The 27,811-nt window shown below is 43.6% G+C and overlaps 1 protein-coding gene across 5 annotated transcripts; it reads left to right on the forward strand.

The window, feature by feature from the left end:
- The first annotated feature begins 41 nt into the window (after window positions 1-41).
- Window positions 42-27,664, forward strand: FOXJ2 (forkhead box J2). 5 transcript variants are annotated; one of them, XM_074825774.1, is made up of 11 exons: window positions 42-1,599; window positions 4,265-4,428; window positions 16,266-16,618; window positions 17,144-17,218; window positions 19,183-19,761; window positions 20,132-20,330; window positions 22,234-22,560; window positions 22,945-23,046; window positions 23,509-23,709; window positions 24,454-24,552; window positions 25,106-27,664. In XM_074825774.1, the coding sequence occupies exons 3-11, from the start codon at window positions 16,286-16,288 to the stop codon at window positions 25,192-25,194; spliced, it is 2,004 nt and encodes a 667-aa protein (XP_074681875.1). In that variant the 5' UTR covers window positions 42-1,599; window positions 4,265-4,428; window positions 16,266-16,285; the 3' UTR covers window positions 25,195-27,664. The 5 variants fall into 5 exon arrangements, with proteins under 5 accessions (XP_074681875.1, XP_074681877.1, XP_074681878.1 ...); XM_074825776.1 differs by lacking the exon at window positions 4,265-4,428 and having other exon boundaries at window positions 19,183-19,251; window positions 19,621-19,761; XM_074825777.1 differs by lacking the exon at window positions 4,265-4,428 and having other exon boundaries at window positions 19,183-19,251; window positions 19,621-19,761; window positions 20,135-20,330.
- The last annotated feature ends 147 nt before the right edge of the window (window positions 27,665-27,811 follow it).

The raw sequence follows: 27,811 nt of genomic DNA on the forward strand, positions 1-27,811 counted from the left end.
GGAGCGGGGGGGGGCGGAGCGGAGGCCGGGGAGGAGCCGGGGCCTGCAGTGGAGCCGCAGCCCGGAGCAGCCGGAGCAGCAGCCGCGGGAGCGGCGGGGCCTGGAGAGACTCAGCGCCGCCCGGCCGGGGCCCCCCGCACCGGAGCCCGGGGAGCCCCCCGGGGACGAAGCCGAGGCCCGGCGGAAGGCGGTGGAGGCGGCCGCTCAGCCCCGCGCAGGCCCGTGAGCCGCCGCGGCCTCCCGTGGTAGCCGGGCCCGGGCAAGAGGAGCTGGGGCCTGGGGGGAAGCCAGGGACAGCCTCCGGGCAGCCGGGGTGGGGGGACACCCCCGTAGCCTGCCGGGGTGGGGGAGAGACCCTGCCCGCCGCCCCCCGCCCCATCCGCAGCCGTGAGGGGACACCCCATTAGGCAGCCCCGCTCCCGGCGGGGGGGACACCCCGGCGGCCCCTCGCCGCCCCCGCCTCGCTGGCAGGCCGGGGCGCACCCGCCTGCCACCCCCCTTCCCTGCAACTGGTGGGGGAGCTTAGCACTTGCCCCCGTCGCGGGTGACGAGCCAAGGGTGGGCAGAGGCCCCCGGCAGCCAGCTCTGGTAACTATCTAGAAGCAGGTCTGCTCTTCCTCGCTGTGGAATAGAGCCTCCTGGAGCTCCCTCCATACCTGTTTAGGGGAGAGGTATCCTCAGACCCCGGTTTCTGAGGGTTGTGAGAATAACCCTTACCACCTACTCCCCCCCTGCTACAGAGGAAATTCCTCCCCCGAGCAGAGGAGACAGCTCTTCCCCAGACCAGATAGTAACAGGGGAGCCTTCACAAAAGAAACCCCATATGCCCAAGAGAGGCAGTCCCCAAGACAGAAATAAGCAGGAGCTACAGATACTTACCTAGTAATTTTATTTTTTTACGTCTGCTTAGCAGGCAGCAGAGAAAGCAAAACAAGGGAGAGAAAGTGGAGACAGAATTTAGATATTCTTCCCTTTTTCAGTTGCTGTTAACCACTGGAGATAAAGGTAATTTCCAATACTGACCTCGTCCTTCATCCCAAGGAAGATCCCTCATCCCCTAATTCCAAGACGGTTTTCTTCAGATATCCTGTGCAAGGAGAGAAGACACACCTCCCAGTTACAGGGAAAAGAAAAGGCAGATTTCGCTGATAATATCCACAGAGATAGCAAGAATTTTTTCAGAGAAAGAAATTTGCCCACCCTTAAAGACAAGGTGCGTCTAGGGGAAAGAAGAGAGATTTACAGGTAGGGAGATTGGGGAAATTGATCTCTGAAATAATCTGACAATCAGTGGAAAGGCTGTCTCCCAGGGGAACACCCCTTTAGCAGTTAGCTGCCAAAAGGGAGAGAGGATCTCCATCCTGGGATAAAACCAGCAGCTTTAGGGGACTGACAATCCCAAGCAGATTGTTTCAGTACTCAAGATCCTGATTTCATCTACAATCCCTTCGCCCCCCAAAATATTTCTTGAAGAAGCTCTTGGATTAGCTGACAGCAACGCTCTGAGGATGGGTCTCAGAGAAGGAGTGTGAAGGGCAGCACCCCAGAAACCAGCACTGAAGATAATCCACCTCCCTCCAGAAAATCTTCCAGACAAGAGTGAGTGACCACATTATATCACCTCTCTATTCCTAGCTGTCCTCCTCTTTTGCCTTCTGTCCTTGTTTTCCATGTCTCTTCTCTCACCGTATCTGCTTTCCTTTTAATCTTTACTCTCTGTTTCTGAACCTCTCCCCAGGCTTTTTTTTCTGCGTGTCTTTCTCCATCTCTCTCATTTAGATCCCTTATATGCTATATGGAATTGACCTGATTGTTTCTCTTACTATTTAGCTTATGGGAGACCTTAGCCCTGTTTAATTGTAAGAAACCTCCCTGCCCTTTCCCTTCTACTTTCTTTCACTGGTGTATTAATCTTAGGCTCAGCCTTTATCATCACCGGTATGAAATTAATTTCTGTCATTTAGGGGTCACTGAAAAGGGTAATACTGGCGAAAAAAGCTTTGAGGAGACAGGATCAGTGATTTGTAGTGCTGGTGTCCAAGGATGCACCCATGGGGTTGGAGTGTCAGTTGTTCTCCGTGTGGGTCCTACTATGCTTGTAACGGTGGGAATAAAATCATTGTGCGATGCAGACCTCGCTGTGCTTGGGAGCTGAACGTACAGATCCCGGTGCTCGTACTCCGAGATATGTGTCCTAATGTACCTAGGGGCTGCGGGATGAATTCTGGAAAGAGTGCCCTTGAGAGTGGGTTCTGTGGTGCTCAGGGGCCTGGGAATGAAAATCGTGACAGTGCTGGTGGAACCTGCTCTGAAAGCCAAAAGAAGCCATACCATTGCCACCAGTCTTCATCTGTGTTTTATGCTGTGTTCAGGGGCTAGGAATGTGAATCCTAATGCTAGTGCCGTGGTGAGTGAGCCAAGCTGGCTGCTTTTTGTAAATGAGGCAGTCACAAATGAGTATTCTGACACTAACGTTGTGATTTCCTAAGAAATCAAGTCTAAGGGAGACCTTGATCTCGAAGCCAAAGCAGATACCCATAGCAGAAGAATCATGCCTAAGGATATCTCACCTGAGATATTCCTGTTTCTGTTCTCCAGGGAGATAGCAGTGAGGAAATCCAAGATCAAAGGGTCCTTGGCCAGGACAGGAACTCTTCTGGAATCCATTTGGGAGCACAATGGTTAACAAGGGAGTCCCTGAGGAAGGAACTCTTCGGTGTAATTTGCTAGCAAGATCAGACAAAAGATGCCAGGTCCCTCCAAAGTGATTCCCCATTTTGGCAGAGGATTTTGACAGTTATCCATAGCTTCACAAGGTGCCTCTTTCTGAGGGAAGGCTGAACCGTGAAGCGTACATATGTTCTGGGGGTACTGTTAGATGCCCTCCTACCTGTTGCCCTATAGTTATGCAATCAGCCTGTTTTGAGTACAGCTGTGTGTTATCTAGCACAAGGGAAGAGATAACTGAGGCATTTTGGCCTTTGTACATTCAAGGAGGTAACTGACTTTTCATGCTCTTGAGGTTAATTTACCTTGCGCTGCCCCCTTCCTCACAGTAATGACTTGACATTTTTCAAGTGCTTTTGGCTCTGACGGATGCCTGGGCACTTTACAGAATATATATGCCAGCCTTACAAAATTCTGCTCTCCAACAACAATTATCTTTCTGTATATAAAACGGTTTTTTCTTCATTATTTTATGATAAAGATTCAGATTTTGTATTTGCTGCCTGAGCTTTAAATATTCATGACAGACATACAAGGCTGAAAGTCGTGTGCTGTAGAGTAATTGTTATTTATTTGTTAATTGCTGACAGGGCATTCGGTGCTGACTTGGACACACAAAATTAAGACAATCTGTGCTCTGAAGATCTTGTAGTCTAAAACACAGCTATACAAAAGATAGGACATACTGATAAATTTAAGGAAGGGAATAATTTTTAGAGAGCATAGCTCTTCAGTGTGATCATGGCATTTACATGAAATGTTTATCACAGGTGAAAATGCAGCTTCCTCTGAGGTGGAATACTGCAGCTGTTCTGCACCATTTATTTTATACAAAAGTATCCATAAAAGAAAAAGGGAGATTATTATTTATCTTCATAAAAGTGTAAGGTACTTTATAGACACATTTAAATGAAAGTGCTATGTCTTTTAAGAGTTTACATTAAGAATGTTAAACCTGAACACCTAAAATTAGACTTTAAAACCCACATTTAGGTACCTAAGTAAATAGCCTAATTCTTGTAAATGCCCAGGAATGAGGAGCTGACTTCAACAGAACAATGAAGTCTTCAACATTTGAGTAAAGAGACACCTAGTTATATGTGTATGGGTTTGTAAATTTAAATTTGGACATTCTTGCTTCCAAAAGTTGACTTTTTAAGTTGAAGCAGACTGATCCTATCCTATGGGCGCTCCACTCCTATCTGAGAACTGAGTGTGTAGCATTTCTCAGGTCAAGCCCTTAAGTAAAATGAAATGAGAAGGTCTAGAGAGTTATGGGAAAAGGATTACATTACTGAAAGATCATGAGGTTATATTAATGTTTAAGTTTGTGTTCTGTAAGTTCTTGGATTTTATCTTGAAATCTGGTTCTGTAGGCAAGTTTCTAGGATAGAATAAGGAGTCAGAAAAGTTGGAATGAAATATAATAAACAGTTTGAGGAGTTTGGATATAATTTTCCAGTCTAAGACGGGGTTGTGACTACTGTAGTACTTTTTTTTTTTTTTTTTTTTTTTTTGTCTTCCTATAAAAATACAGCTGAATGCTGGTGTCTCTGGAGAAGTTTTTTCTTACCGCAGAGGTACAGGTATCTTTGCTTACTGCCTCGTCCCCTAAACTTCAGCCGACCTTCATATAGTGGGAGATTCAGTCTGCATCACAGTTTGGATCTTCGGCCCTTTACGTCAAGTATCATAAAGGAGGTATGGTCAGTGGCAACTGTGATACGGACAGCTGTCCCTCAAGAGCAGGACTGAGCTGATTATCTCATTTTACACAGCTGTCCACCAGGAATTACATCTCGGTCATTAGCAACCAAAAGATGAAATGCTTTTGGACTCATTTTTCCGTTTGCTTCTCCCAACCTTGGGTAAAATTGTAACCGCAGAGAGCCCTCTGTGTTTTGTAGTGCTCCATTTGCAGGATCTCTTGCTGAGTGATGCTTCAGAATTGAAACTTGAAAAAAATAGTGTTTCTAGCATTTTCGGTCTGAAAGACAACTTTGAGAAGATGAGTAGTGCCTAGTTTAATGGACCAGCCTGAAATAGTATCTCCAAAATGTTTCAACTCTCCAGTTGTGTTAACTCTGAAGCCTAAGGAAAAACATTTAACTCTCTGTATTGCTGGCTGATACGCATTGTGTTATTTTAGAAAGAATATCCAGTTGAACTGCCAAGTGCTTATCATCTTGGTAGGAGTCACTATTGCTACTTGCTATCTATTCTGCTGGTTTTGTTTCCGTCTTCCTTCTGAGGGATCTCTGATGAACTTAAAAATCTATAACATATTTCTGCCCTGTACTCATGTTTTCACTTTTTCAAGGCAGTCTGTGTATGTGTATTAGAGAGAGCAAGCATGCTGCAGTATGTTTTCACAACTAATTAATTGCAAATTTTCATTTTAAGTTTGGGAATGTTTCAAAATTCGGAGACCTTGCAACAGAGTTTAGGATTGATTTAATGTTGTGTCCTGTGGTGCTTTGCCAAGATTTGGACTAGACTGTTGTTTCATCCTCTGTCTTTGACCTGCCCCATCCTCTACCACATCCTATTATGAACCTTGGAGTTGGTGTCTTAAAGGTAGACAGCGCACAGATTTTGCTAGTTCCTGACCCTTGTGAACCCTTTCCTGCATCCTGGCCTGAGCTTCCTACGGTCGTGTCACAGTCAGGCTCCTCTCCTGCACCTTTAAGGCCCAGCATGTTTCCACCCCGCCTACTTCTTTACTCTCATTTCCTCCTACACCCCACTCCTCCTCCCAGTTCTCTCTGTACTGCTCTTTGCATCTCATTTTCCATGCTGTCCCTTTGGCATCTGTCCTGTGGTCCTATAGGCCTAAAATGCTGCTTCTCTCTTCATCAGGGAAGCATCCCTCATCTCCTCTCTAGGATTCTTCACTGGCAGGAATCCTTTCTTACTACAGCTCACAGTCCCTGCTCTTACTTCCACACCTGCATTTTGACCTGTTCTTGGTTTGGCTTTCATTAGATTATATGCTTGTGGACACACAGTGTTTTTTGTCTGAGGTTATGTCAAGAAACCTGTTCTTTTTTACCACTCCACAATAAATAGAATTTTGTTCCTCCGAAAATAGCCGGTTCTGCTAGGCTGAGGAATGGTGCTTTGTCTCCATGATCCATCTGACTCATTCATTCTCCCACCCTCCCTTCTCCCCTGCCTCCTTCCCATCCCCAGGAATAGGTGGATTTTAGTTGGTTAGAATGAAAAGCCCTTGTGTTACGTTCTCTGGTTCCTTCCAGCACTCCAGGATCTGGGTTTTGAGAATTAGGGTGAACATTTTGTGCAAGGCCCAGTACCTTATTCCTCATCTTTTGAAGCTGGTCAGTTTACTTAATGTGAATTGAAGAAATTGTTCCTTTCTGTGTTTCTTTCTGGCCCTTTTTTATGTATAAGAGAGACTGAGTAATGAGGGAGAGGGGGAGATGACGGGTGAGAGTTTTTATACCTCAAGGAAAATATATTTGCTTTTTTGTTTTTTACAATTAGCAATTCAAATTTTGTTTATGCTCTCTGCTGTATAAAGACTGTGGCTGATTATAGCAGAAATATGTAATTACTGTTAAAAGTTCAAATCTGAATAATTGGGAAGGAATCTGAACTCTTTGTGGTCACAAATTAAAGGAGCAAAGCTTCTGAATTTTCAGTTTCCCCCAAAAAACTATTGTTAGGTAAAACCAAAACAATTCTCCCTCCCCATCAGGAACTTGCAGAGAAAAATAAACAAGCTGCTAAAATAGTTACCTCTGAAATTCCCTTTATCTCTTCCTGAACCAAGCAGACAAGCGTTGAATGTAGAGAACTGGGTTTTGGGAGACCTGTGTTCTCTGCGTGGTTCTGCTACTCTTCTGCTAGCTGACCTTGGGCTGCGTACTTCTCCATGCATGGCTTCCCATTTATCCTGGAATAGGTTATTGATCCTTTGTAAGGGTTCCAAAGTATAAGGATGAAAAACACTTTAGAAAGGCTGGCTGTTCTTCTTGCTGCTGATTACCTTAATTACAATGTGATGCTGAACCCAAAACCTCTATATGCTGCCTTTTGTGACATTAAGAAACAGTGAAAGCACGATGCCCCAATTAATTTTTGTTTCATGGAAGGACCCGTGACTCCAAAACTGAAGGATCCTGTACCATGTCTGCAGCCTGAAACTGTTTTTTTAAGTTGACTCAAGTATAGATATTGTGACTCCCATGAAGCTTCTAAGATCTCTAATGACCTTTTCTTGGCCAGGTCTCAGGGTCTCTATTCCATCTTCATCCTTCTTGGCTTCCCTGCTGTTTCTGACACTTGATCATGCCCAGTCTTGAAATCTTGTCCTCTCTTGACTTTTGTATCAGTATTTTCCTGGTTTCCCTCCTACTGTTCTAGTCATTCATTCAGTAGCTTCTGCACTAAGCTATTTACCTTCCTCCGTTTATTTTTTTCATAAGTTAGACACAAAGACCCACCCCTGGCATACTCTCTTTGCTTTTCTTTACTTCCGTCATGCCAGTGATACTAAATTATGCAACTTGGCGTACTACCTTAACATCTTTTTTGAATGATTTGCTGCGAGTTTAAGACTGCTGGGGCCAAGATGGAAGTCCAGAAAGCTCCTTTGAGATTTCCTTTTGTTTCACGCTTTCCACTGTTGCAAGCCTCCACAGTGGGACCCATAACATGGGTTTTCTCGCGCTCTTCTTGCTCTGCACATACAGGATAAGGACTCATTTTCTGGTTTCATGGCCTGAATCTCCCGCTTCTTCTTAGTCTCTTTGGGTAACCCTTATGCTTTCTCCTTCATTTACCATCTTGGTCTCGCTGTTCTTGCTGGCCGCTGACAACTGTGTTACCTTCTTGTCTTGTTAAAAACACGATTACTGAAGCTATCCTCCTGGCGCGTTTTCTCAACATGTTGCCATCTCCTCCTTGACAAGCCTGTTCTTTGGCTATCATCCACCACATAAGGTTCCAGCTTCTTACACTCACTCTAAGGGGCCTTCACATTTATGTTTCTCCCCTATCTGTCGCCGTCTCTTACTGTATTGTCCTTTGCTCTGCCAGCAACACAAGCATGACATTGTGCTTTTCCACTTCTTGCATGAGCATCTCTTCACATTCTTCCTCAGCTGACTCATACCTTGATACATATAGGAAAATTGCCAGCCACTAGAGGCCAGACATACTGGAAACTACTTATTTGCATATTTGAAAATTATTCAAAAGGTCTAACTGATACTCGGAGTTAGTTTTCTTGTTATATGCACCCTCCTCTCCCTGGCTTCTTTTGTAATGAAGGATGATCACAGAAGTAAAAAAAGATCATCTTAAGCAAAGACACAGCATCTCAGAGACTGGAAAGGTCAGGGCTGGAGCAGAATATTTACTTGCAGTTGCAAGGTGGCAACTGTGGCAAGTAATGTGTGGAAGAGGGGCTTCTCTCAGTGTCTGTAAGGAAATGAACAGGAGATTTAATTTGAGGATGATACACAAAATGGAGCATTTTATGAGTAGGATGCAGAAAGCCACGTACAATACTAGTGTTTTAAACCAGAAGAAATTGTTAATGGATTTGTGTTCCTTGCTAGGGTGGTTCTGAATCCTCTTGACCTTCAAGCTTGGTACAAATCTTCACAAGTTGTGAGCCTGGTTAGGGATTGTCAGGTGTTTTGTCTCCTGGAAGACAGTTCAGTCAGTTTAGTTCAGCTTAACAGCTAACAGAATAGTGAAAAAGAATTATGTTAAAGCAGTGGTTGAGACCTAATTTTTGAGCTTCACACAGTGTTACTTGATTCTTCTGATCATTCTCCAACTTCAATTTCAGCTGCGCTTTGCTTCCAAACTCCTCTTTAACAGGCTTTTCTGCAGTGCTTTGGTAAACTTAACTCTGGGAGCATCTGCTGTATGTACATTTTGGCCACGTGGTATACAACTAATCTGCACTTTATATCTATTTCCTTATTTTCTATGAATTCAGTACATAGTTCTTGCTAGTGCTTGATACCCATTTCCACAAGTGGGACGGAATGGGTTGTGGCTTGTTTCAGCAACTATTGCAGAGTTCATATTGACTAATCTATTTTCAGTGGTTCAGCCTTTGGTGAAGAAGTTCTGACCACTTGCAGTCAGATTTTCATTTTCACTGTGCCTGGCTGGCATTCATTTAGCCCTGGGAGCTCTCTTACATAGAAGCTTTCTAGTATTACTATTATTAAACTACAAGGTTAACAGTCATTTTTCACCGATAGACCCATTTTTCAATGGGAATAAGAATACAGTTTTCATTTATAAGTGCATGTTGCATTCTTTTAACCTGGGTTTCAGTACCTATCTTTGCAACGATGTGAAGATCTTCTAAGCAAGATATTCTGCATGCTGATCTACTTCTGATATGTCTCTAATTTCAGAGACAATCTGGGTATCATATCAGTGTTTGCATATTCTGCACTGAAGGTTTACTAGTGCATGGGATTCTCATAGGCAGCTAAAATTGAAATCCCTCTCTTCAACCTGGGTGCTCCCACAAGGCTGGGGAAAATACCTTCTCTTAGATACAGTTTCTCTACCACAGACTTCCTGGTTTCCAAGGGAATATTTCATTTCAGGTACGTGTTCATAAATTTGAATTATTCCAAAAACAATACCCAGTACCTTTCTCAATGTAAGAGTAATTGTTCTGTTAATATTCTTAAAGCAAATGCCAAAGATTTCTCTTGCCTGCCTTGGCATATGTTTAGAATTACAGCTCCTACTTCCCATGGTAAAATATTGTGTAGTGGTACTGAGGGTGGAGGGATGCTGTGGAGACATTTCTGCTGTGGTGATGTATTTTCATTGTGCTTCTTCAAAGTGCTTGGTTTACTTTTTACTTCAAATCTGTTCTTGGGAGGGTTGTCATAGGACATTTGGCTTATTATTAGAATAAATCTTTTATAGTAGTCTTATTACAAAGAAAATAATTTTCAGCTCAGAAGTATTTTAGGCATACCAGTATTCTCGGTATCATTTGTTGTTTCTTTTGACAGGTGTTACGTATTCCTCACTTTCATTTACGCAGCACCATAAATAAGCAAACTAATCTTTACTTTGAACACATATTTTCAGACTGTCTGAGGGGTCTCTGCAATGTTTGTATAGTATTTCTCAGTGCATTTTTGCTGCATGTTTATATAGCAGACAACAAAAATACTTGATTAGTTGGTCTTATTAAAATCTGGCAAGGCACTAGCTATCCTTGATCTTAGCCTTTTATGCCTGTAAAGATATTGTATCCCTTGATATGGGAATATTTTAGACTTTGGCTATAATGCCGTCTGTTGATAAGTTTAAGTAAGCAGGTCAGGTTTTGTAAACTATACCATTTTGTCAGTTTTGTACAAAACTAGTACATAATTGCTTTTGGAATTGGATCCTGATGCACTTCCAACATGGGGGTTTTGGTGTCTTTATAGTTCCCACAAGAGTTCATGCTTCATTAGTACCAAGAATGCATGTACAGTCAGGGCTGTTCATTCACAAAATACAAAATTATACTCTGCTCGTGCACTTTTCACAAAATGGAGGGAATCAAAAAGTCCTATGTTAAAATGTGCTATTATGATATTGATGTATTTAGTAACTTATGAAAACAAATTTGTTTTCTTTTGATTTTACCTCAAGACAATATGAACCTTATGTTGTTGAGATTTCTGTTTGTTAGGAAGACCGTATCTGTACGACAATTTAATTCTAATAAAACGATTAGTCCAGCGATTTATATTAAGCCATACACGGTCTAAAAGTTTTCATCTTCTAACTCTGATTTTTCAGTACCATCTTAGCGTGTTGTGTTGTAACTTTTAGCAAATTTCCAGTTCAGTATGCCGTAATTACTGTACCACCTGTGTTCTTTTACATAAAATAGCATTGAGCATTCAAAGCCATTCTGTGTTGCACACTAAGTAGTTTTGAGCAGTGGTACAGAGTCAGACCCCTGTGCAGTGGACAGGCGCAGACTGTGACAGTTCGTATTTGTATAGGTGATGCCACGCTGTGTGCTCTTAGGTGGCAGTAACTTCCTTTGGTTTAATTCTTTTTTCCTTTTGGTTCATGACTAGTAAGAACTGTGTGCCCCCTATTACCACATCTGCAAGCCTATAGTTTATTGGGAAAATGTTTTTTTGGCTTGTTTTGCTGCTCACAAAGAAGGGAAACATGGTTTTAGGGTATGACGATTTCTCTTACCTTTTTGCCCCAGGGAGCAGTTTTCCTCCTTTCATATGGCACTGCAGACAGAAGTGTACTTCCAAACTGCAGTGCTTTTCTTTTGGTTTGCTGATACACTGATATGACACCTACCCCTCCTTCCAGGTTAAGTTTCATTTTATGAACAATACCCAGCAGCCTCTCTCTTCCTTCTGGATTTGATTCCAGAAACATAAACATTTCCTGAAGGCTTCTCACAAGTAATTACCAAAATGATGGATAACAATTTCAGACTATGCAGGTAATCAGTATTCTTTCTTCCAATTTCTTACATGAAACACATATCTCTCAGTGAGAATGTTTGCTTAGAGAAGATAAGATTTTTAAGTGTTTTGTTCCTGCCCTCTTAGTACACACCTCCTTATTTTTGAGGGAAAGCACATGTCTTAAAACAGCAAATTTCTCTTCCTGCTAGAGTTAACAAAATAGATTCTTTTTCCCTTTCTGTATTGGCATAAGAATACAGGTTTCTTGCACGTATAATTGACACAAGTATATCAAAATTGCCTTTTCCCATCAAAGTAGATAGAATGAGTCCATTTCTCCATGCATGTGGTATTCTTATGTGTTACTTTTCTTCCTTACTTTTTGAGGCGGTTTCCTCTAATTGGCATTGCACTCCTCTTTCTGTTTCAGAAGGGTTGCAGTCAAATGGTTCTTTTTTGCCAGTTTGTTGGGTTTGAGGTTTTTTGTTGGTTAAATACCTTAGAAGCTAGGTGTATCTCTGAGGATATTAGATGGATATTGTTAGTTAGATCACTGGATCTGTGTTTCAGGCACCTAAATAGAAGTGGTCTTATTTTTATAGGTGTTCTACAGCAATGTCTCTCACTGCTTGGTAGTCAGTTGTGCATTTCTTCCTTCTCAAAGTTTATGTTGAGAAACCTAAGTTGAGTTTCCTTTGAATGTTTTGCCAGTAGTGTTTCATTGGATTGGAATAGCAGCAAATAAAGCAACAGTGAAAGTAAATATAATAAAGTAAATGTAGATAATTATTCTGGAACATGCATCTTCTGTAGGCTGTGCACAGCATAGTTTCATTCATTGTATGACTCCCTGCTTCAGTCCTTACTGATTCTGACTGGCCAGCCTTTGAGGATGCTTTAGGCTACAGATGTTTATTAACTACCTTCAGTATGATGCTTAGATTGCTGCTCCCCACATTTCATACATTTTTCAGTCCTGATATATAAGTAGCAGTGATCTTGGATAAGGTCTGACTGGCTTAGAGCAAGCATTTGCAAAATAGCAGGGCAGGCAAAATACAGATTTCTTCAGTCCAGCGGCAGGGATAGTACTGTCTGATAGACAGAAGGCTGGCTTGCATTTTCAGCCTGAGGTCTGATTTGCTAGTTGCAAATATTCAAAGTAAGGCAGTAGCTTTCCTGGAAGGCTGTAGTGAAGTATTACTAGTCCCAAGTGAATTAGTGGTTATTAAAAGGTATTCAGTGCTAGGATTTTCTTTAATGATTTTTTCGTAGGAATCCGACAGATTCTCATCTGTTTAATTGTAGTTTTGGATCAGAGCTTGGCTGCCATTTCTGCATCTCACTGACCTGTCTTGACTTGGGGTTGTACTGGAACTAGTTAGTGCTTGAGAAATTAAGACTCTGCAGTCAATTTCCAGCTGTTGATGGTGGTTATGACTTGGCTACCTTACCCTTGGTTTTTAAAGTCAGCCAAATACATAAACAGATACCATTTACCCTGTAAAGTGGGAGATTATGAATTCCGGTCTTCGACTTTCTTTTTACTTCTTCGACGTTAATTCTGGCTTGCTAATATGGTAGGATTTTTTTTTAAACACCCTTGATTTCAGTTCAATGTGTTTGTTAGTCATTAGTATCTTTTTTTTCTCTGTTTGAGTGGGATCATAAGAGAAGAGTTCGAAAGATTTGCCAGGCAGTAAACTGGGAAGGGAAAGTTGGAAGCATCATCAGCTGCTCTGGTTTGGCTGCAGACTTGTTTTATCGTACCATTAAGTAGTATCAAGCTGGTGTACTGCTTGGATCAGGTGAATGAGATACACAGCATAAATTATAGCAAGTATTACTGTTATAGTAAGTATTCTTTCCAATAATTTAGTAGCCAAATACACCAAATTATTTTTGCACTGACAGTGTTCTGGAATTGCTACCTTACCTAAGGTTTGACTGCCTGATTATTACAGATCCCATATCACCAGGATGCAGACTTATAAATCCAGTAACATGATCAAGTTTAAACTTGGAAAAAAATTCATATTCCACTGCTTTGAAACTTCCTATGTGATTACTGTTGGGTCTGAGTCTTCACTTTGTGTCCTAAATTACTGTCTAGCCTATATGTTCTTAAAGATCTGCTATATTTTACTGAAAGGTAGTTGTTCCAGTACTGGGTGATTAGTGCATATGTATACACAGAATTCTTTTATTTAAGATTTTGGGATTTTTTTTTTATCAAAGATTTTTATTATCCAGGGAATGAAAATATTCAGACTCTTAGTGTGGGTGTAATGTGACCCAATTCTAACCTTGCTTGTCTCCCTGACAAGTGTATTTTACACAAATACATAAAAGCTTGTGTATTTGATGATGGGTGTGTTGCATATCAACCTTACAGTTTACTGCATAGCCAATCATCCCAAATGCTCTACTGACATAACCTGGGCAAATCTGAAGCTCTGTGAAAACTGCAGTGTTTTCTTCTGCTTCTTGAATTTCTGGTGTTTCAGATTGGTATCTTAATCTGCCATAGGCTTTTATAACCTAATTTTCTTGATTTCTGTGCTTGTCTTAAAAGAAAAAAAATAAAAGAGTGGCTGGGAAATTTGTATTTATTTTACTTTGGGTTTGTATTGTTAGCACAACTGATATTTCAGAATGGTTTAACATGCACTGTGGAAATTAAAACTTATAGGAGGGACACTTACAAAATTAAGCGTTCAACTGATACTTAGTTCATGTTTGTTTTCACCCAGGTGGAATGCTACTTTTAGTGAGGGCTGAACCTGTAAAGTTGCCATGCAAATGTAGCTGTGTTTCAGTTACGTGGATACCTCAGCGGTCTGTCTATCCCCACTGGATAAAAATATGTTGTTGCTTTTTCCTTGTATAATTCAGGAAGGAATAGTGCTGCTTTTTTTTTTTTTTTAAATTTAAAATGTTTGAGATTAGATCAATTCGGCCAAAAAGCTCTATATTCAATAAACAACGACTTGAGGAGGGTGGATAATGGAAAGCCTTTTGCAGCTCTGATCGTCTAGTTAGCTGTGTAGCGAGCAGTCATCGCTATCATATGTGATAGTGTGGCAGATGTGTAGATAGATAAGTTAGTAGCAGTTGGGCTTTTCCTTTCCTCCACAGACAGAAAAATGTTTCCACTTGCTACAGATGCTGTAGTGCTGCAATTTTACTTTTCAGTCAGTGCGTGCAATGAGCGTGAGTGGTATGTTAGCTGTGCAATTTGGAGGTGTTTTCTGAGCGCAGGGCTTTGGACCACTGCTTGTGGTGGTTGAGGGACGGATTTTGTGGGGGTATTGTGTAGGTGTTTGAGCCTTAAGAGGTGTGATGAGCACATGCATGAAAATGAAAGGTTTAGTGCATACAAACGTGTTGGAGTGTAGGCTCTTAAGTGCTTTTGTGCTGTGAGAGCACTTCAGTGCAGAAGTGCACGGTATAATGCATATGGTTGTGGGGGAAGAACGGGGAGCTTCTGTGTCAAAATGCTGGGTGCATCTGTCTCTGGATCTGTGCATCCACACTGTGTTATTGTCAAATACCTATTTTTAGAATGAGTATCTAATTGGTATTCATGCAGATGGGTGTCTCCCTGTCTCATCTGATCCACTCATCTGAGTGATGCACTCGGTGGGAGGTGTCTGCTGATGAATCTTTCCTGAGCAGTGTGTTCATGTTGGTTTGTTCTCTTACATGTATGCATGTGTTTAATTTGTTACATGAGTGTGTACGTAAGTATGTACATGTGTGTTTGCGCGTTTACCTTTTGCATGCGCTAGCGTGCTCAAAGATAGTATCGTCTAATCCTCTAAAAAATTAATTTCAAAAATGAAAGACACAGAACTTGTAGCCCTTCAAGATATGATTCTTCTCATTATGCAAAGAAGAAGTGCAGAGCAGTGCAGGTTGTGGCCATGGAAACTTAGCCACCTCAGTCCAGACTTCAAGGGATTGCTCCTAGTGTAGTGATGCAGCCAATTATGAGTAAGAATGATGATCTTTCTGCTGCCTTGACTGCTACAAAAGACAGCATGCAAGTTTGGGTGCTAAGTGTATAAGTTCATACAAGTTCATGCTGCTAAATATTTTCTTGATATAATTGTTAAGTAGAAAACCCTGGGTACAAGTGCTAGTCATGTTGGACAGGTGTGTTTTATTATCATGAGAGGAAATATATAATATTTATGAGAGGAAAGATCCTGAGTCTGTTTCCACCCTGTGGCAAACTTGTTGTGTGACTTTGGACAAGTAAGTTTGTCTTGTGTCTCAGATTTGGGGAAAATACTTGCCTGTTACATTGTGAATTAAGCAAGATTTAATTCAATAAAATTATATGTATATTTATGAAAAACGGGTTATGGTAGGCAAAGCTTTAACTATTATGAGCTTAATATAGTCTGTTCCACCTCGACATGGTAGATGTAATTATCTATATATAGTATTATGCATGATCTTGGTGTTTTAAAATGAGATATGTAATCCTAGCTCTAAGGAATAGGATTCATTATAATGTCACCTGATACAAAAAGAGAGGCTAGGCCTTAGAAATGAATTTTCCCCAAATTAAGACAGTCACCGTCCTGACTTTTCCAGATGATCTAATTAAACTGTGGTTTGTATATGGCATGAAGGAGTATTCCCTTTTAGCTATGATTTTCCTCTTACCTGACACAGTAAACCTACTGGATTGCAGGAAGGGTCCCAAGGTTTTAATGCTTACGTAGTAAAGGAGTGAATGTGGTACAGCTGCTGAAAAGGCTCCACTTCTTTGGATAGATCTTAGCTCTTTACCTGGGAGCAGCTGGGATGCTCTGGGTGAGACTGTTCTAGCAATGTTACCATCAGCACTGTCCCAGCTACTGTCAGCAAGGATGATCCTCCCAGAGACACAGTCATAGGCCTTTTTGGGTGATTCTGACTAGCTGTGAGTACGGTATGTGAAGTAGGGTGATCTTCACAGAGGTATTTGTGATAGGGGGAGAAGCAAATGGAGGGAGGAATGCAAATGGATGTTTCTGTTCTTAGGGTTCACCTTGTTTATGTCTCAGGAGTTCCCTTTCTGCTCCTGTCTCCTCACAGATACTCCTGCTTTCAGCATCATGGCCTCTGACCTGGAAAGCAGCCTCACTTCCATAGACTGGCTCCCACAGCTTACTTTAAGGGCTACTATTGAAAAATTAGGGGGTTCCTCACAAGCAGGACCTCCAGGAGCTGCCCGAAAGTGTCCCCCAGGCTCACCGACAGATCCCAATGCCACCCTGAGCAAGGATGAGGCTGCAGTGCACCAAGATGGGAAGCCACGTTACAGCTATGCCACTTTGATCACATATGCCATCAACTCATCACCTGCCAAGAAGATGACACTTAGTGAGATCTACCGTTGGATCTGTGACAACTTTCCCTACTACAAAAATGCTGGTATTGGTTGGAAGGTGAGGACTTGCATCGCTAAAGTACCTTTTTTGTCTAATTACAAGACTTGTTTTCTTAATTCTGTGCAAAATGCCCTCATTGAGCAAAATAAAAAGACAGATGTGAAACTAAGTTGACCAACTGGAGAAAATACAGAGCCAGAAGTCCCGTTTTCTCTGAGAATTTTTTTGTATGCATGTGGTGGCCCCTTAAGGAGGAGTGTGCAAAAAAACCACCAACAACCAAGAGAAACAAAACAAAAACCCCCACAAAACCCACATCACTACCAACCTCTGCATCACACTGATACTGTTTTCATTGCACCTTCTGTACATGTATAGGTGGTTCAGCCCCGTATTATTAATCCTAATTCATCTCTCTCTTTTCCGCAGCTTCTGTTCTGCTCTGTTCCAAGTATATGTAGTGAGCTTTGGCTTTTGAGTATGCACCATCCTTCTATTTTTCTCTACCTGCTCCTGGGCATACTCAGAAGGCTGTATTGTTTTTGTTTTAGCACTTACCTGTATCTCTTACTCTCTCACCAGAACTCTATTCGTCATAACCTCTCTCTGAATAAATGTTTTCGGAAGGTGCCTCGACCAAGAGATGATCCTGGGAAGGTAAGAAATCTGCATGCTCCTGGTCAAGCAATTTAAAACTGCAGGGAATAAGCCGGGGTTGCCCTTTCTAACTCATGGTTGGAATTTGAAACCTAAAGTGTAGGCAAAAATGGAAGCAGTAGTAAGATTTACTGCAGTGCTTTGGCTACAGAAGCATTCACTTAAAGGGAACCTGTAAAGGGGCCTTAATGGTTTTAGCAATTACTTTTCTTATCTGTGATCTTCAGTTGACTTTAAAGATAATGGAAGAAGAAAAAAAAGGGTTTGAATGTACTTTCTTAGTTTTGTTTCTTTTTCTTGATCTTTATGTGTAAAATGTGGGTCTAGTCCATCCTGTTCTATTATGAAAGCCCATACTGGCTACTGGTGAACAGCAGGACTATGTTGTGACATCATGGGTTTCGTGGAGGCAAGACCCATGGAAGTGAGAGGAGAACTACTGCCTATTTAGCCTGCAAAACATTTGGTGCTGGGAAAAAGATATCACCATCAGATAGTTCAAATCTATAGAAATAATTTACAAGTAAAACTCAAGAATTTACAAATTTGTTGGCTAAGTAAGGGCTAATAAAGCTCTGTTAGTATATATAGATTGTAAAGGCGAATTGCTGGCAAAACCAAGACTTGGCATCTTGGCATGCAGATATTATTACTGTTAAAAAAACCCAACCAAATGAGCAGAGGGAAATGGTGGGGACAAGAAGCTGTGTATTTTCACAGAAAGATTGTCTCTTCCCCCCCATCCTAAAGTTACCAGAAAGGGCCACTTGCTCAGGCCGTTTGATTTTCAGGTTATATTTAAAGGACTAAGTGGTGCTCGGTTGGTGTCTATAAATGGAAGTAGTATATCTATGAAGATCACTGCTCAAAAATACCATTGATTATATGGCTCATTCCAGGAAATCCTAACTGACTTCAGTGTATATGTTTGCAGGTGTTCACTGGCACGTTGGGCTGGGCTTATAATGAAAGCCTGTCCTGTGCTTGTCACTGATAATCCAGATTTCAATTGGAGGTTGAAATGAGCTAAATCACACTCTAGAGTTCTCTTTCTACTTATTCAGAAAACAACAGACACAATTATAGACTTCTTTATGTTGAAAGGGACCTCTGGAGGTTAACATGCACCCCCATCCTCCTCCCAGACAGGGACAATTAGATTGGGTTGTTGAGCTCTTTGAGTTTTGAATATCTCCAGAGATGGAGATACCACAACTGGTACCACCATCATTATAAAGAATTTTTTCTGTATATCTGATTGTAATTTCCCTTGCTCTAACTTGTGTTTGTTTGCCTCTTGTTCATTTTTGAGAAGAGTTTGATTCTGTCTTATTTATAGTCTCCTTACACAGTTTAGGACAGTGGTTAGATCCCCTTAGCCTTCTCTTGTCCAGGCTAAACAGATCCCTCTGTGTGTACTGCTTGTACATCATGTGTTTTAGTTCTTAACCATCATGGTGGCCCCTCTTTGGATGCATTCTAGCATGGCAGTGTCAGTCTTGCACTGGGAACCCCCCAAATGGGCACAGTACTCAAAGTGCAGTCTCACAAGCATGGAAAGAGAGCGATCCTTCTTGCTGTCTCTGCCCAATCTGAACATTGAATTGGTTCTCATCAGTCAATAACGAATTCAGGTTGTGAGGAAGGTACTGAAGGGGGTGTGCAGGCCCAAAAGAGTTGGCCTAGCTTGGATCAAAACATCCTTTGCTCTTCTTGGTGTCCTGTCTTGGAGTGAGGGAAATGTAGAGCATTCTGCCTTCCACCAGTAGCATCGTACCTCATTGTTCAATACAGCCCAATGCAAGAGAGGTATCTCTTTCCAACACCCAAGTTGTCTGATGTTCCGGAGGGTGGTCCTTGTGGTCCTAATGTTTAGTTGGTGCTGCGTCCTTTGAGTCAGTAACCCCCTGCTTCAGGAAGCTCTCTGTTTTAATCATGCATTCACCAATGGGTCTTCTTTCCAGGGCTCTTATTGGACAATAGATACGTGTCCAGATATATCTCGCAAGAGGCGGCATCCTCCAGATGATGACGTGAGTGTTGTTCTTTCCAGACAGCATGGAGCAGGAGGGGGAATGCCCTTCTTGTTTCAAGGAGTCCTTCCAGCACCAGACCATGGTATTGTTTTGGGGGCAGGGTATACAGATGGGGAGACAAAGGCTAGGACTGAACGAACTAGTATGTATGTCCTGCTGATTGGCTGTTGTTGCTGCTGTTCAGTAGCAAAGTTAATCTTGTTTAAAGTCCTTTATCCTGACTCTTCAGTGACTAAGGCCCAGTCCTCCTCTTTTCTAAGCCGTGAACTTCTACAGCGGGGGAGCTGGCTTCCCATCTGCAGTTTCACTTCTCCATCTGTTTTTGATTTCTGCTCCTTTCCTTTTCTCTTTCTTCCCCATCCACAGATACCACAAGACTCCCCAGAGCAAGAGGCAAGTAAAAGCCCCCGAGGGGCTGTTCCAGTCAGCACAGAAGCCTCTTTGCCACCTGAGGCCACCCCTCAGCTGTCACTCCAGAGCACCACCCCTATTGCCAACTACAGCCAGGTGAGCAGTGGGGGAAAGGATAGAAGCCTTATGGTGGGGGAAGAGGAGAAAAGGAGAGGGGCAGGAGTGCATGAATGGAAAAGCAAGAAAATAAGGATGAAGCGAATTTTAACCAAGGGCTGGCTGGGGATAAGGGTAAAGGTATATAATGGTATTAGGTAGCTGAAGAAAAGGCTGGAGCCAGTGTGCTGCAGAGGGAATGTGGTGGTTGATTTTCCTCAAGGAAAATGGCATTTGGGGAGATTTGCTGGGAGATGAGCTAAGCAATATGGGATATCAGTGCATGTTCTACCTGTATCTAGTCTCTGGATCCCTGTCTCAAGTTACAAAACTTAGTACAAGCTAAAGGCCTTACTTCTGCCTTCCTTAGCAGGGTGCAGGGCCTGTGGATGTTGCCTCTACTGTAGCAGGGGGGCAGGGCCGTGAAGGGGCTGATGTGCCACCCCCGCTGTACAGTGCCAACCATGACTTCAAGTTCTCCTACTCTGAGATCAACTTCCAGGATCTTAGCTGGTCCTTCCGAAATCTCTACAAATCCATGCTGGAGAAATCATCTTCTTCTCAGCACGGTGAGTAACCGTATGCGTCATGTGGGGTGGGCAGGTATCTGCCCACACAGTCTTGTCCACTGATCTATCCTTGGTATCTCTCAGATCCTTCCTCGTTTAGGAGCCTGTGCAAACAGACTTTCCTTCTTTGGCATGCTGTAATTAGTTCTGCCAGGAGCAGATAAGAAATCTGCATGTCCTTTATCTATTGCTCCCCCTAGTTCTCTCAGAATAAAGAGGATAATGATTTAAAAATACCTTGTGTTGACACAAAAGCAAATACTAAAATGGCAGAAGCTTAGGGAAATGAAGTCCTGAAGAAAAGCATGTCGGAGAAGTGTTCACACTGTCAGGCTAGAAACCATAAGAGGGAGGGGATTGCTGCATGTGGAGTTTCTCCAAATGGAGAGTGGAAAGTCGTCATCGCTCAGATCTGTTAAAACTAGGATTGTACAAGGCCTTTGAGAATTGGGTTTTTGTGGATTGAGAGCGTGCAAGAGGGAGCCGACAGCTCCATTCATAGCTTGAATTTCTGGGGCTGAGGAAGCAGCCAGCAGAGGGCACAGTGGCTGTAGGGATGAGATGGGATGAGGTGTCCACGGAAAAAACACTTCAGAAAACTCTTCAGTTGTTCCCCCCCTTAAACACTCTTCTAAATACTAGTCTGGTGTAAAAAGGAATATATTATTAGATGAGTCTCTCACCTATGCTGTCAGTTATTAGATGAGCCTCTCATCTACGCAGACAAAGTTTGCTACCCTAGGAGGAGCCTCCTGAACTTGTAGCTTCAGTGAAATAAAAATTTATTACTTTTACTGCTTTCGTCATGCTGGCACTTGAGATTCCTAGTAGGAGCCTGTTGTGTGAGGTGGTGTAGAATGAGCAAGCTACAAAAATGTAGAGAAGAACCTTGACTCAGTGTGTGTCTCTGTAAAAGCTTAGCAGCAGCCTGTTTTTTTTTCCTCCAAGTCTTCAGCTGTAAGCTAGTCTAGGAAAACTTGCAGGTTTTGAGGAAATTTTGTGGGCAACTTTTGAGTCAGGATGGCAGTATTCATCCTTTAGCCTCATCGCAGTAGTAGGATATTCTGAGGGTTGATTTTGGATCTAGTAAAAAACTGAGGCTTGCTTGCAGATGGTCACGTAAAGGCACTCAAAGTAAGAAATGGGTAGCTCAGGTTAGTGGTGGGTAATGCCCTTCTCTGTGATTTTTCCTGGAGATTCCACAGCATGAGGGGAGAATGAGCTGGGGGAGCAGACAGATATGCTGAGCTCCTGATGTGGGGAAGAACGGAGAACACCTGATACTTTTGCCTGTAGGGGACGCCTGAAATACAAGAGGATAGAAATGACACACCCAATGAGTCAGGAGGAATGAAAGCAATAAAGGAGCCCTCATGTGTGCAATGTGTTCTGTGTACAAAAGCAGTAGAATGTGTGACCTGTGATGATCTGTGTGAGAAAAATTGTGAAGGTTCCCAACCAAGCTGCTTGTAAGATGGGAACTGAAGGGAGCTTTTGGAAACAACAAGTCAGATTTATCAAGTTATCTGTTTTCTAAATGTTTTGTTGTTTAAGTTTGCTTAATGGTCATTTCTAGGAAAACAACATGTGCATGACATTTCAGGAGAGCATGGGTTACTTTGGAAAGTATAGAAAAAATCCACGGAGGAGTTTAAGAGCCTAATTCTGTACCAGAAGTTTAAATCCTGATGGGGCTTTGTCGTAGAGCCTTTTGTTTTGAACAGAATTTGGAGCGCAGTGAGGGCATAACCGGCCAGGTGATAGTTGTTGGCAGCCTGTAGAGGGCACTCCGAAAGCTTCATAAATAGCAGGATGAGCAGTGTGAAATTAGAGATGGATAATTTAAGTGGAGGTCTGGTCCAGGCAGCTCTTAAAGCTCCCTCCTCTTTCTTTCACTTGGCAGGTTTCTCTTCTCTCCTTGGTGACATGCAGCCCTCCAACCACAACTACTACATGTACCAGCAGCAGCAGCAGCAAGGCCCCTCCTCAGTGGGTGCTGCTCCCCCACTTCACACTCCAACCCCGGAGGGTTGCCCATCCCAAGGGGGAAAGCAGCAGGGTGGTGAAGGTTATGGCCCTCCACCAGTGATGTCCATGCACCCACCCCCAATGCAGCATGGAGGCTACCACCAGCATCAACAACATCACCCACACTCCCACCCACAGCAGCAGCCACATCAGCACCAGCAGCAGCAGCAGTCACAGGCTTCAATCAACAATGCTGGCTTTGGTGAGTCAGGGGCGATGGAAAGAACAGTGGGGGAAGAGGGAGCAGTGAGGAGCCCCCAGGCAGAAATCTCACGAGAGTTTTTCCTGTGTTTTGTGGAAAAAGGGTGAAAGCCAGTTATGATTGAAATCTGAAAGGAAAATTGCTTCCTTACTGAAGGAAAAGAGGATACATTCACACTCGGTTTGGGATTCTGTTTAGGGATGCAGGATAAAGTCAGGGGCTAAAAGAAAAAGGAGGCACCGTGCCCAGTCTTCCGAGACAGAACAGATTTCTGGCCACTGTAGCATCAGGCTCTTTGGTGAAGAGGGGCCAATCATTTTATATTAAGGGCTGGAGGGAAAGGGGGGCCTGTATTGGAATAATCTTCTCCCTATTTCATTCCAGCATTTCCCCCTGATTGGTGCTCCAACATTGATTCCCTGAAGGAAAGCTTCAAGATGGTAAACCGGCTGAACTGGTCTAGCATTGAGCACTCCCAATTCTCAGGTCAGTGTTGGCCTAGTGACCAGGCCTAGTGACTCAGTGACTAGGGCTGTAGTCTAGAATATGTGAGTGCTGTGCCCAGATCTTTTTTTCAATGTAACCGTGTCAAGTCCATGGCTTTCTCAGTGACTCAACTCCTCTATTTGTAAAATGAGGTGTCCTACCTCATGTAAAATGGGTTCTGCTAAAGTCCCTGAAGCACTTGAATGCTGCAGGAATTTGGGCAGGGGGGCTGAATTCATAAAAGTATGTCAGAAAGCTAACTGAGATTTTTCCCTCCCCTACCTGAGTCAGTGAGACAGTATCCTAGATATGGAACTCTCCAGGAGTTTGGTGACAGATTTGAAGCATTGAAGTTGGGTTTGTGGGGAGAAGGTAGGATTTAGGGGTAGAAGACAGAAATCCCTTTGCAGGGAGGACCACAGTGTGAGTGCTGGCTTTGACATTGTCCTCTGTCCCCTGCAGAGTTGATGGAGAGTCTGCGCCAGGCTGAGCGGAAGAACTGGACGCTGGATCAACACCATATTGCCAACCTCTGTGACTCCCTTAATCACTTTCTTACCCAGACTGGTCAGCTCCCTCATCTGGTTGGCCCACAGCAGCCCCCCCGAATCTCTGATTCTTGTGCCCTGAACAGTGGCAAGCAGGAGCAGTCCATGAACCAAGGTAATGAGGAGGGAGACTAAAATGATGTGTAAATGAAGGCCCAGTTCTGTGAATATCCTAAACTACTTGCAGCCTTGCCAGGCAATGTAGCACTGAGCAACTCAGGGCTAGGCTGTCAGAGCTGTTCATACAACTCCCCTTCCTCTGGCTTTAAAGAATTAGGATGTCCTATGTCTGTGGCCTAGACAGACCGTTATTATGTGATGCATACCATGGACAGGCAACCTCTCCAGGCAGAAATACATTTAAGAGGTAAACCCATAAAAGGAGAAGGGGGTGGTGTGTTTGTAGGTGACCAACAGAAAGGAATTGCAAGGTAGAGAGACTGCTGTTCCAGATGGCAGGGGCTGTAGGAGCTGTAAAGATGGAAGCTCTTACACCCATGTTGGAGAAATACTGACTGGACAAAGAGTAGGAGGATGCACTCTGCGGAGAGCACAGAGGATATCATGGTCTTGACAGAACTGTGATGGTGTCTGTCATCTAGTACTGAACTAAATGAATGATATTGAGCCAGCCTGTGGTGTTTCTGGATGAAAATTTTCTTCTTTTACAATGATAGAGAAACTTCTGCTGGTTCCAAGAACAAGATCCCTGACCAAGCTATAGTTAGGACCCAACAGCTGAACATCTCCTCAGTATCCCGTGGGTCTGAGTGAGTTGCTCTGTGGCTGAGCTGCCACCCAGTCAGGGCCAAGACAGCTGACCAGAACGTTAATGGGGCTCTTTTTATTCCTTTCACAGTGAACTCCTATGGTCAGCCCCAGCCTCCCCATCTCTTCTCCGGGCCATCTCCTATGTACCAGATTTCCACCCAGGACTCTCCAGGATATAATCGCCCAGGTAAGGGGTGACATTAAGACATACTATACCAATGAATGTTAAAGAACTGGTTCCCAAGCCCTTTGTGCATTTCTCCCAACGCACTTACTAATCAAACGGAGCACTGAGGGTAGAGAGGGAGCCTGGATTGCAAGGGACCTGCCATAGCTCTGGCAATGTTTAGTATTTCAGCGGCCTGATTTCTTTCACTTCACATAAATAGTCTTCTAGCTCAGCTTCCCCCTCAGTTGGTTGCTTGAAGGCAACTTTACTTGAGAAGCTTCTGATGATGAAGTCCTTTGTGCTCTATCAGCAGTCAGCTGTAAGGAAAGTTAAGGAGACTGAAACTTAACCTCTGTAGAAGCTGCTGTGGCGAATTTCACAGCAGACCACCTACAGTCATTGGTAGGTGCTGTCTGACGGAGAAATCCATGCTTGGTAAACTGTTGGAATGGAGAAGGCCCAAATCGCTTATGCTTTCTTTTGCACAAGGGCCCGCTGTAAAAAAGCGTGGCATTTTTTATTCTAACTGTTCTTTTTCCTTTCTCTTCTTTTTTTCTTGTTTTTGGCTCAGCTCACCATCTGGTCCCTCGGCCTCCAGGGCCGCCTCCAGGCGCCAATGAGGAAATCCCCGATGATTTCGACTGGGACTTGATCACCTAGCGAGTTACAGACTTGATAGCCCGTCCTTTGTGAAGGACGCGGGAGGGGAGGGGGACATGGGGTCAATGGTGCCAGCACCACCCTCCCCAGCCTCCCTGCCTTGCCTGTATATAGATATATATTCTCTATCTCCGCCAGAGAAGCCACCGCAAGATGCTGCCGAAGATAATCCTTCCTTGCGTCCTGTTTTATCTTCTTTTTCTTCTTTTGTTTATTATTATTATTGTTATTATTATTATTATTATTACCAATAATTGAGCACAGCCCTCCCCCTCCTCTGGTGGCCTCAGACGCATCAGATTGGCTCTTTCGTGTTGCGTAGCGCCCTGTGGAGGGCGGAAAGATGGGTCCTTGGTGCCATGAAAAGACCTCGGAAGGCTGAATCCTCGAGTGCATCTTTCTCTGCCTCCGTCAATTTTTGCGTTTAACAATCCCTCTTTCCCTTCAAGGTGGCCGGTGAATCTGTCGTATTGGCTACTGGAGTGAGAGAGCCTAACGGACCCTGGGAGCCTGTAGTTATGTTGTTCCGTAAATGTTGTAAAGGTCAGGGGGCTGAAGGGACACTGGAGGGGTGATCTTAGCTCTGTGAACTTTCTCGCACCGGCAGGAAAAGCAAGAAAAGAAGTTCCCAAGTACAAAGAGAGGGTAATCCCTGAGGTAGGGAGAGCTGAGCTGTGAGGGCAGACCTGAGTTTGGAGAAAGGAGAATGTGGCAGAGATGGTATTTCAGCAGAGGTTTTGGAATGCAGTGCCATCTGTGAGGACTGAGAGGGATTTTGAGGGAATCCTGACCTATTTTCTACACTGCCTTTTGCAGTCTCCAGGTGAAGCCTACATACCCATCAGGCAAAAGAAGCAGTCAGGGGTGTCACATGTGATTCAGCAAATTCTATTCCCCAGAGCTTTTCATTTCACCCCCCACCCCTTCCAGCCCTTGTTCAAAATATGTAGTGAGGCTCTTGCATATGCAAATTTGGAAGTTTTCTCCCATCAGTATTTGTTCAGTTGTTATTTGGCCTTCCACCCCTCGTATTTCGTTGGAGACTGTCCTTGCCTGCAGTTTGAGAGCGCCAGCAACAGGAGCCTTGTTGCGTCGGTGCGAGTTCTCTGTCAGTGGTTCCCACTTTGGGAATGGGCTAATGGTGGGAAGAGGAAGCTGCTTCTCGGTGTGGAGGTGCATTAGGGGACTTCTGGACCCTCTGGTCACACAACCGGGAGGCCCTCACAAAGTGGTTTTTCTAAGAGGTGCATTAGAAGAGAGAGGATGAAGTGGGGCAGATTTTTAAACTGAACAGCCAAAGAGTGTAGTATAAAAGGGAGGAGGGTGGGTCAGACCCCTTGCAGTTCAGCTGGGGAGATGATGGAATTTAGGGTACATCCTGAAGGATGAGTTTTGTCAGCACTTGCAAATCAGGAAGGTGGAAAGGTGCAGGAGCAGGAGTGAGTGTTGAGATGCCTCCTCCCCAAAGCTGTGTCCTGTGTTCCCCTTTTTTCTGGTATGACTCTGTTCTGTCAGACCTCTTGTTTCCTCTTAATATTGTGTAAAGCCTCCCCTCAGCACTTACTCCCCATTTACCAGTGAAGGGAACCAAGATGGAAATAAAACATCATTGGCCGCTTGACAGACCTGGGACAGGGGAGTAATAACGCCTACTCTGACTGCAGGAAGGTGGGGAACTAGCATTGCTTTTTAAATTTGCTGTAGGGATAAACCAATTGGATCTTTGTCAGGGAAGTGGACAGAGTCTCGTTGTATTGGGGGGGGGGGCATTTTTGTTTGTTTCTTTTTTTTTTTTTTTTTTCTTTTTTAAGTGTGTGTTTTGGGGGGAGTTCATCATTGAGTGTTTCCAAGAGAAATGAGGAATCCCAGACAACTTCAGCATGGAGTCAGCTGTTATCTCTGCTGCCTCTGGATGGGACTGATACAGCTTGGAAGCGTGTGTGATGGGTTTCTGTGGAAAGTGGCACCAGAGACAACCACGAGAGACAACTTCTGGTAGGTGCCAGTTAGTGCTTTGCAGAGGATGTTACTGAGAGCAGGCCCTGTGGAAGTCTGAAAACACCACCAGAAGAAAACCAAACCAAGATGGCTCCTTCTGCGTATCCAAGTGCTCCTCATTTGCATATTTGCCTCATTTGCGTATTAAGTTGCGCCTCATTTGCATATGTAAATACATGCCGGTCAGTGTGCAAATTATCCTCGTTCCTCTGCCCCTGAAATAAATGTGCGTTGTTAGTGCGTGGGAAGGCATCGGGTGGGCGGCGTGGAGCTCTGCAGGGTGCGCGGGCACCGGCCTGCAGGGAGGGGGGACGCCGGCCTGTCCCCGAGGGGGGCTCTTGCAGGCCCCCCCCAGCGTGGTGTGGCCCCCGCGCTTTGTGTCAGTGGTCAGGGAGAGAGGGGCGTGGTCTCACGAGTTTATTTTTGTGCATGCTTTCTTAATAAAAAGAAAAAGTGAATGTTTATGGTTTAACTCTTTTGGTGCCAGTATTGAATTTTTTCGCAGCGGCGCCTGTCAGGTGGGCTTGGTTCGACCTTAGAAACAGAATTTGGGTGTGAATATTCCTAAATTAACAGCTCACACTGTGGTGGGTTGACCCTGGCTGGACGTCAGGTGCTG

This window comes from Strix aluco, chromosome 5 (assembly GCF_031877795.1).
Source record: "Strix aluco isolate bStrAlu1 chromosome 5, bStrAlu1.hap1, whole genome shotgun sequence".
In the NCBI taxonomy this organism is placed as follows: Eukaryota; Metazoa; Chordata; class Aves; order Strigiformes; family Strigidae; genus Strix; species Strix aluco.

Excerpts from the sequence above, each read along its gene's own strand:
- FOXJ2 (XM_074825774.1), top strand. The coding sequence starts at position 16,286 with ATGGCCTCTGACCTGGAAAGCAGCCTCACTTCCATAGACTGGCTCCCA. Across the intron at positions 20,331-22,233 it reads ATCATCTTCTTCTCAGCACG|GTTTCTCTTCTCTCCTTGGT; the intron begins GTGAGTAACCGT and ends TTCACTTGGCAG. Across the intron at positions 24,553-25,105 it reads TCCAGGATATAATCGCCCAG|CTCACCATCTGGTCCCTCGG; the intron begins GTAAGGGGTGAC and ends TTTTTGGCTCAG.